Here is a 10233-nt window from a genome sequence, read left to right as displayed (position 1 = left end):
GGTCAGCAGACCCCCCAGACCCCTCTAGCCCCCGGGGGTCAGCAGACCCCCCAGACCCCTCTAGCCCTCGGGTGTCAGCAGACCCCCCAGACCCCTCTAGCCCCCAGGGGTCAGCAGACCCCCCAGACCCCTTAGCCCCCGGGGGTCAGCGGACCCCCCAGACCCCTCTAGCCCTCGGGTGTCAGCAGAGCCCCTAGGAGTTCAGCGAAGCTCCCAGGCGTCAGCTGAGCCCCCAGAGGTCCATGTTCCAGCTCTGCCGAGATGGGGTGGTGCCCCTGCCAAGGTGAGGACAAGCCTCGTGCTGCCACAGCAGGTGAGGAAGAGCCAGGCTGCCTCAGTGGCCCCCTGCCACCCACCTCCCAACAGGCCCATCTGGAAATGCTGGGAAAGTGGCCTGAATCTGGAGAGATTTTGGGAAATGAGGGTGCCCCTCGCCCGAGCCCCAGGCCCGCTCCTTCGCCCTCAGCAGCAGCGGAAGCCTTGCCTCCCAGCCTGAGGGCCGACCTACCCATGGCCGCCAAGTCCCCGCAGTCCTTCTTGTGGAACTCGGTCCAGGCCTTGGTCTTGCAGTATTTGCTGCAGGTCAGGATCCCGTAGCAGCGAGAGCAGGGCAGGAGGCGGACCCCGATGGAGCGGCCACACTGGTAGCAGAACTTGAAGAAGGGAATTCTGCAACAGAGCCTCAGGTCATCAGGCGGCCACTCAGCGGACCCCACCAAACAGCCGCTGCCCGGGAGCTGTGCCCGGCCCGGCGCTCTTGGGCCACTCTCCACCGTCCCACACTGTCGCCTGCACAGGGCAGCCTTCGCACGTGGGCAGAAGACCCTAAGTCCTCATCCTGAGGATGTTCAGCACAGCAGTATTTAGAATAGGAAGCCAACAGGTGCCGGGCTCAGGAACCACCTAAGTGCCCGCCAGTAAGGCTGGTTAAGTGAACGCACATCCATTCAGGAGACCACCATGGTGCCGCCAACATGATGATGGGGGGATTTCCTAGGCATGCAGGGAAATGTCTGTGGGACAGTGTCACTGGGGAGAAGTGACTCTTTGAGGACAGGGCATGGAGCCTGCCTTTGGGTGAGCCTCAAAGCACCAGTCTCCTCTGCTTTCAGAGGAAAATGAGCCCCCCCGTCCTGCACCAGTCCCCTCTCCATCACCTCACTGGGTGGCTCAGGGTTTATGGGATGGGGACGCCCACACAAACAGGGCCTGGTCCCTGCCCTCTCATCCCACAAACCCTTGGCATCCCACAGGCATGTAAAGAGACTGTTCTGGAACAGCAGAGTGGGTGCAGTGTTGAGACTCCAAGGAGAGGCAGGGGCCAGGAGGGTGCAGGGGTGCCACCTCGGCCGTGCAGCCAGCAGGTCAGGGAAACATCCACAGGACATCTTGCAAAAGCAGAGCATGGGCTCAAACCCCATTCAGTGGCCATTTCTGGGACAGGAGGTGGCCATTCTCCTGCAGGACATGGAGCCTATCTGTGACCCGCTAGGGGCAGCCCAGGGCAGCTCCGTGTGCCCTACGACCCTGCACCTCATCTTGGCTGAAGCCCATGGCCTGCGAGCACGGGGGTCCGATGGCATGGCCATGCCACTTGGGGGTCCGATGGCATGGAGGCTATCCCGGGGTGAGGTTGTAGGGCCAGGCACGGCAGCACTGTCCAAACCACAGGCTGCCATCCTGGAAAGAACCCAGCCTGCAGACACACTTACTGCTCCCGCTCCTTCACGTCCAGGCCCTTGGGCAGGCTGGGGCCCTTCTTCTTCATCCTGTGGCTGGGGATCAGCTCCGCTGCATGAAAGAGGGACCCGCATTAGTGCCCAGGTGGCAGGGTGGGGGCCACCACTGCAGATGCCACCTCCTTGGGCCCTCCCTGTGCTCCCTGCCTGCACTACCGGGGAGGCAGATGGGGGACCCAAGCCTTCAATGGCTCCACGGCAGGTGCGAGGACCTGGAGGTGCCAGAGGTGGCCCACAGGCTCCAGGGAGAGGCTTCACTCTGCTGTCTCCCTTGCTGTTCCACCTGTGTTGTGTCTTCAAAGTTTCTCAGATTTCCCTTTTGGATTCTTGTTAAACTTGTTATTTAGACAGGTGTTTTTATTTATTTATTTATTTTAGACAGAGTCTCACTCTGTCACCAGGCACCAGGCTGGAGTGCAGTGGCGCGATCTCAGCTCACTGCAACCTCTGTCTCCTGGGTTCAAGCAGCTCTCCTGCCTCAGCCTCCCGAGTAGCTGGGACTACAGGCGCGCACCACCATGCCTGGCTAATTTTTGCATTTTTAGCAGGGACAGGGTTTCACCATGTTGGCCTGGATGGTCTCGATCTCTTGACCTCATGATCTGCCCAACTCGGCCTCCCAAAGTGCTGGGATTACAGGGGTGAGCCACCGTGCCTGGCCAGACATGTGTTATTTTATGTGAGTTTCCCAAATGTCCTTCTGCTAGTCATTTCTAATTAAATTCCACTGTGGTCTGAAATGTGAAATGTATTATTTCTATTCTCTTAAATGTATTAAGGGTTTCTGATCTGCATATGGTGTATACTGAAGAATGTCCCCAGTACACTTGAGAAGAACACAGATTCTGCTGCTGCCAGGTAGAGTATTCTAGAGATCTGACAAGTCTAATAGACTTGTTCAACTTCCTGCAGGTGCTGCCTAACTTTCTGGTCAGTTGTTGAAAGTGAGGAATTGACATTTCCAACTGTTATTGTTGCGTTATCTGTTTCTCCATTTCTGTTTCTGCCTCATGTATTTGGGTGTCTGTCATTTGGTGCATATGCGTTTATAATTGCTATATCTTCCTGACTGATGACACTTTTATCATAAGATGTCCCTCTTTATCACCAGTAGCGTTTGTAAGTTTATTTTTTGTGATATTAGCGTGGCGATTCCAGCCTTCTTGTGATTGCTGTTCCCATGCTGTTTTTTCATCCTTTGACTTTGTATCATTTGTTTTTTCCTTTTGGGGATGGCGTCTCGCTCTGCCACCCAGGCTAGAGTTCAGAGGTGCATCTCGGCTCACTGCAGCCTCCACCTCCCAGGTTAAAGTGATTCTCCTGCCGCAGCCTCCCGAGTAGCTGGGATTACAGGCATGCACCACTGTGTTGGCTAATTTTTGTATTTTTAGTAGAAACAGGTTTCACCATGTTGGCCAGGCTGGTCTTGAACCCCTGACCTCAGGTGATCTATCCACCAAAGCCTCCCAAAATGCTGGGATTACAGGCATGAGCCACCGCGCCTGGTCTGTACCACTGAATTTAAAATGTGTCTCCTGTAAACAGCACATAGGTGGATCTTGTGTTTTGATCCAGTGTAACAATCTCTGTCTCTTGCTTAATCTATTCACATAGATTATTAATGATATACAGTATTTGGATTTACATTTGATGTTTCGCATTTTGTTTTCTAAATGTCTCAGAATTTTTCTGTTGCTGTATTCTTCCTTTACCCTCTGCATCAAGTGGTCAAGTGGATTCTTTTTAAGGTGTTGTCTTAATTTATCCAGTAATTTAAAACTATATTTTGAGCTCTTTTCTTACTGGTTGCATCAGGCTTTACCATATGAATATCCTTTTTTTCTTTTCTTTTTGAGACAGGTTCTCACTCTGTCACTCAGGCTGGAGTGCAGTGGCATGATCGTGGCTCACTGCAGCCTCAACCTCCCAGGCTCAGATGATCCTTCCATCTCAGCCTCCTGAGTAGCTACGACCACAGGCACACAGCACCATGCCGAGTTCATTAGTAAAAAACGTTTTGTAGAGACAGGGTCTTGCCATGTTGCCTGGGATTGTCTCAAACTCCTGGGCTCAAAAGATCCTTCTACCTCAGCCTCCCAAACTGCTGGGATTATAGATGTGAGCCACAATGCCTGGCCTACCATATGAATCTTGACTGGTCATAATCAGCTTCAGACCTATGCTAATACAAATGAGATATTTAAAAGTTATTCCTATATAGTTCTATTTCCTTTTCTGCCTTTTTATGATATTGTCATTCAAATTACATCTATAAAGGTTATAAATCCAACATTATAAGAGTATTATTACTTTATATAATTTTATGCATTCTAAGGAATCTGAGAGATGAAAGGAGAAAACATATATATTTACAGGTTTAGTTGTATTAAAATTATTTACCATTTCTGGATCTCCATTTCATCTTCTCAGTTTGAGTTAGCATTTGGAGTCATTTCTTACCATGACAGAACTGTTCTTCTGCCCACTTCCTTTGTACTGTTATTGCCAAATATATTCCTGTATGTTACAGGCATACACATACATGCAACCCCACACACACACACACACACACACTATATATATATATATGTATGTATGTATATATATATATAAATACAATGCATATATATACATATATACAAATTGCTTACACATAAATTATTTTAAATTGCTATTAAAGTCAATTAACAAGAAACATGCATTTATATTCTTCTTTACAATTACCTTTGCCAATGCTCTTTGTTCATGTACATTTAATTTCCACCTTAAATCACTTGCTTTCAGGATACCTTTGCAATTTCTTGTAAGGAAGGGCTGTAACAACCAATTCTCAAAGGTTTTATCTGGGAATATGTCCATTTTACCTTCATATTTGCAAGTTAACTTGCTGGGTATAAGATTCTTGGTTAACAGTTTACCTAACTGAGTACTTTGTTTTTGTTTGTTGATTTTTAATTTTTTTTTTTTTTTTTTTTGAGACGGAGTTTCGCTCTTGTTACCCAGGCTGGAGTGCAATGGCGCGATCTCGGCTCACCGCAACCTCCGCCTCCTGGGTTCAGGCAATTCTCCTGCCTCAGCCTCCCGAGTAGCTGGGACTACAGGCGTGCGCCACCATGCCCAGCTAATTTTTGTATTTTAAGTAGAGACGGGGTTTCACCATGTTGACCAGGATGGTCTCGATCTCTTGACCTCGTGATCCACCCGCCTCGGCCTCCCAAAGTGCTGGGATTACAGGCGTGAGCCACCGCGCCCGGCTAATTTTTTTTTTTTAATAGAGACTGGATCTCACCATGTTGCCCGGGCTGGTCTCAATCACCTGGACTCAAGCAATTCTCTTGCCTCAGTCTCCGAAAGTGCTAGTGTTACACGGATGAGAGCCACCGTGTCCAGCCATTTTTGAGCGCCTTGAATAGAACATCCCCGTCTTGAGTCTCCTCTAGCAACCCTCTACTGCATCTTTTAATTATTATTTATGCAAATCTGTGGAGTACATGAAAAGTTTTGTTACATGGATATACCGTGTGGTAATCAAGTTAGGGTATTCAGGGTGCCCATCACCTGAATAACATACATTTTTGTTAAGTATAGTAATTCTACTCTGCTCTAAAACATTAAGCCTATTTCTTCTATCTTACTGTACCTTGAACCCTTTAAGCCTCTTCTCTTCATCCCACTCACTTCCTCTACTCACCCTTCCCAGTCTCTGTTATCTATTTTTCTATTCTCTACCTCCATGTGTTCAAAATTTTTAGCTCCCATAAGTGAGAACATGCAATATTTGTCTTTCTGTGCCTGGCTTATTTCAGGTAAGATAGTAACCTCCAGTTCCACTTGTGTTGCTACAAATGACATAATTTAATTCTTTCCTGTGTTTGAATAGTATTCCATTGTGTACCAGCAAATGAATCAATAAAGAAAATGTGGTATATGTGGTACATCTATGCCAAATTTTCTTTATTGATTCATTTGTTGATGAACATTTGGGTCAATTCCATATCTTAGCTATTGTGAATCATGCCGCAATAAACAGGCAAGTGCAGGTACCCCTTTGATATATTGATTTTCCCCCCTTTGGGTAGATAGTAGTGTGATTGCTAGATTGAATGATAATTCTATATACATTTTTAGAAATCTTCATATTGTTTTCCATGGTGCCTGTACTAATTTATATTCCACCAACAGCATGTAAAAGGTCCCTTTCTTTGGCATTCTTGTCAACATCTGTTATTTTTTTTGTCTTTTTATAATAGCCATTCTGACTTATTTGCATTTCTCTGATGATTAGTGATGTTCAGCTATTCTTCTTTTATTTAGGCATAAGACAAACAGATCGGCATTTTTTTCATACACCCATAGGCTGTTTGTATGTCTTCTTTTGAGAAATGTCAATTCATGTCCTTTACCCAAGTTTAATAGGATTATTTTTTCCTGTTAAATTGTATGAGTTCCCTGTATATTCTGAATATTAGTCACCTGTCAGGTAAATTCACCAGGTTGTCTCTTCACTATGTTGATTATTTCTTTCATTGTGTAGAAGCTCTTTAGTTTTATTAAGTCCCACTTGTCTATTTTTGGTTTTGTTGCCTTTGTCTTTGAGGTCTTAGTCATAACTTCTTTGCCTAGGTCAATGTCCAGAAGAATTTACCCTAATTTTTCTTTGAGTATTTTTATAGTTTCAGGTCTTACGTTGAAGTCGTTAGTCCACGTAGAGTCTATTTTTATATATGGTGAGAGATAAGGGTCCACTTTCATTCTTCTGCATGTAGCTATCCAATTTTCCCAGCGCCATTTATTGAAGAAAGTGTCCTTTCCCCTGTGTTCTGTCAGCTTTGACAAAGATCAGTTGGCTGTAAATATATGGCTTTATTTCTGGGTTCTTTATTCTGTTCCACTGGTGTACGTGTCTATTTGTATACCAATACATCCTGTTTTGGTTACTATAGTTTTGTAGTATATTTTGAATCCAGGTAATGTGATACCTCCAGCTTTGTTCTTTTTGTTCAGGACTGCTTTGGCTATTTGGGATCTTTTTTGGTTCTATATAAATTTTAGAATTGTTTTTTCTGTTTTTGTGAAGAATGGTGTTGGTATTTTGATAGGGATTGCATTGATTCTGTAGATTGCTTTTGGCGTTATGGTCATTTTTACAATATTAATTCTTCCAATCCATAAGCATGGAATGTCTTTTCATTTTTTTGTGTGTGTTCTCCTCAATTTCTTTCCTCAGTGTTTTATAGTTTTCCATATGGAGATCTTTCACCTCCCTGGTTAAGTTTATTTCTAAGTATTTTTTGTAGCTATTGTAAATGTGACTGCCTTCCTGAATTCTGTCTTGGCTAAGTCATTATTGGTGTATATAAATGCTACTGATTTTTTTGTACTTTAGTTTTGTATCCTGCAATTTTACTGAATTCATTTATCAAATCTAAGAGTGTTTTGGTGGAGTCTTTAGGTTTTTCTAGATATAGAACAATATCATCAGCAAAGAGGGACAATTTGACTTACTCTTTTCCAATGTGGATGCCTTTTATTTCTTTCCCTTGCCTGATTGCTCTGGCCAGGACTTCCAGTACTAGGTTGAATGAGAGTGGTGAAAGCGGACAACCTTGTCTTATTACAGTTCTCAGAGGAGAGGCTTTCAATTTTTCCCTATTACGATGCTGTTGGCTGTGGGCTCGTCATATATGGCCTTTATTATTCTGAAGCATATTCCTTCTGTGCCTAGTTTCTTAAGAGTTTTTAATCAGCTGGGCATGGTGGCTCACACCTGTAATCCCAGGACTTTGGGAGGCTGAGGCAGGTGGATCACCTGAGGTCAGGAGTGAGAGATCAGCCTGACCAACATGGTGAAACCCTGTTTCTATTAAAAACACAAAAAAATTGCCGGGTGCGGTGGCTCACGCCTGTAATCCCAGCACTTTGGGAGGCCGAGGCGGGTGGATCACGAGGTCAAGAGATCGAGACCATCCTGGTCAACATGGTGAAACCCCGTCTCTACTAAAAATACAAAACATTAGCTGGGCCTGGTGACGCGTGCCTGTAATCCCAGCTACTCAGGAGGCTGAGGCAGGAGAATTGCCTGAACCCAGGAGGCGGAGGTTGCGGTGAGCCGAGATCACGCCACTGCACTCCAGCCTGGGTAACAAGAGAGAAACTCCATCTCAAAAAAAAAAAAAAAAAAAAAACACAAAAAAATTAGCTGGGCATGGTGGCAGGCACCTGTAATCCCAGCTACTCAAGAGGCTGAGGCAGGGAGAATTGCTTGAACCTGGGACGCAGAGATTTCAGTGAGCTGAGATCATGCCACTGCACTCCAGCCTGGGCAACAGAGTAAGACTCCATCTCAGACAAAAAAAAAAAAAGAAGTTTTTATCATGAAGACTTGTTAAATTGTATCCAGTGCTTTTTCTGCATCTATTGAGATGACTGTACGGTTTTTGTCCTTCATTCTGTTGCTGTGATGTATCACACTTATTAATTTGCATATGTTGAGCTATCCGTGCATGCCAGGTGTAAATCTCACCTAATCTTTTGAAAGTGCTGCTGGATGTGGTTTGCTAGTATTGTGTTGAGAATTTCTGCGTCTAGATTCATCAAGAATATTGACCTGTAGATTTTCTACATGTGTCCTTGTCTGTTTTTGATATCAGTGTGACACTGGCCTCACAGAACGGGTTAGGGAGAATTCCCTCCTCCTCAAATTTTTGGAATGGTTTCAGGAGGATTGGTATCAGTTCTTCTTTACACATTTGGTAGAAATCAGCTGTGAATCCATCTGCTCCTGAGCTTTTCCCTGTTGAGAAACTTTTTATTACTGATTCAGTCTTGCTACTCATTATTTGTCTGTTCAGGTTTTCTTCACCAGTCTTGAAAGAGTGTATGTTTCCGGGAATGTATCCATTTCCTCTGGGCTCTCCAGCTTGTCATGTGGTTTGTGATGATCTTTTGTATTTCTATAATATCAGTTGCAATAGCTCCTTTTTTCATTTCTGATTTTATTTATTTACAGAGATTCATTTCTTCAAATAAGATACGAAAGGAGAAATTTATCCTCTCTTCTTAGTTAGTCTAGCTATCAGTTTACCAATCTTGTTTTCAAATTTTTTTTTTTTTGAGACAGTGTCTTGCTCTGTCACCCAGGCTGGAGTGCAATGGCACAATCTCAGCTCACTGCAACCTCTGTCTCCTGGGTTCGAGCGATTCTCCTGCCTCAGCCTCCTGAGTAGCTGAGACTACAGGTGCATGCTACCACACTTGGCTAATTCTTTTTTTTTTTTTTTGTATTTTTAGTAGAGACGGGGTTTCACCATATTGGCCAGGCTGGACTAGAACTTCTGATCTTGTGATTCACCTGCCTCAGCCTCCCAAACTGCTGGGATTACAGGCATGAGCCACCTCACCTGGCCTCAACTTTTTAAAGAATCGACTTTTTATTTCATTGATTCTCTGTACTTTTTTCTCTATTTCATTTAGTTCTGCTCTAATCTTTATTATTTCTTTTCTTCTTCTAATTTTGGATTTGATTTGTTCTTGCTTTGCTAGTTCCTCGAGAGGCATGGTTAGATTGTTGGTTTGTAACCTTCCTACTTTTTTGCTGTAGGCATTTATTGCTGTAAGCTCCCCCGTGGCCATGTTGTTTGCTGTATCCCACAGGATTCGGTATACTGTGCTTCTGTCTTTGTTTCAACATATTTTTTATTTCCATCTTAATTTCTTCATTGACTCAATATTCATTCAGAAATGTGTGATTTCCATGTTTGCAAATTTGTATATACATATTTGTACAGTATAAATTACGTATTTATATACATATTGTATACATCTTCTTGGTACTGACTTCTGGTTTTACTCTATTGGGGTCTGAGAAGACACCTGATATGATTTTGATTTTTTTAATTTGTTGAGACTCATTTGTGGTCTAACACATGGTCTATCCTAGAGGGTGTTCCATGTGCTGAGAAGAATGTATATTCTGCATTTGTTGGACAAAGTTGTTCTGTAAATGTCGGTGAAGTCCATTTGGTCTGGGGACTGAGGTTGAAGGATCATCATGGACCATTTTTAATCCATTTAGCTATTCTGTATCTTTTAAGAGGAATCCCTGGTGAGTATTAGTTGGGACAAGTGACCTTTTGACTAACAAAGTCGGTCACCAGAGGTTAAGAGGAACTCAACTAAACCAGGGATTAAGACTCAGATTCTTAGGCTGGTCTGAGGCTCCCCCCTGGACCTGGGCCACTGAAGAAACACGTCAGGAGTGCCGGGCCGGGCTAGTGGCCCTGAGAATCCAGGGATCAGCAGAGAGGTCACAGGTCATGGCTCTGCCACCCAGCAGCTGCTCTGATCAGAGGACCTCGTGGCAATCTATTTATGGCCTAGACCCCAGACCCCCAACCCTGGGACTGACAGCTCCAGGGCAGTGCCCACCAGCCTGCACATTTCTACCCATTAACCCTCACTCCGGGACAGTGCCCACCAGCCTGCACATTTCTCC

At 44.7% G+C, this 10233-nt stretch overlaps 1 protein-coding gene across 7 annotated transcripts in view; it reads right to left on the bottom strand.

Annotated features, from left to right (window-relative positions):
* Positions 1-10233, bottom strand: part of ANKMY1 (ankyrin repeat and MYND domain containing 1) — an 82543-nt gene that overhangs the window by 1032 nt on the left and 71278 nt on the right. For 6 of the 7 annotated variants that reach the window (XM_032277707.1, XM_032277703.1, XM_032277701.1 and 3 more), the window contains 2 exons: positions 1713-1791; positions 509-669 (listed from right to left, as the gene is read on the bottom strand). In XM_032277707.1, the coding sequence (XP_032133598.1) occupies positions 509-669; positions 1713-1791 (240 nt within the window). Of the gene's footprint in view, positions 1-508; positions 670-1712; positions 1792-2647; positions 2764-10233 lie in introns of those variants that run through there. The other variant, XM_032277706.1, reaches the window with a different exon arrangement.

Source organism: Sapajus apella, unplaced genomic scaffold (genome assembly GCF_009761245.1).
Source record: "Sapajus apella isolate SASKATOON/1434 unplaced genomic scaffold, GSC_monkey_1.0 scaffold10, whole genome shotgun sequence".
NCBI classification, from domain to species: Eukaryota; Metazoa; Chordata; class Mammalia; order Primates; family Cebidae; genus Sapajus; species Sapajus apella.
The sequence above is the reverse complement of the archived record's forward strand: the minus strand, read 5'-3'. Positions and strand labels throughout refer to the sequence as shown.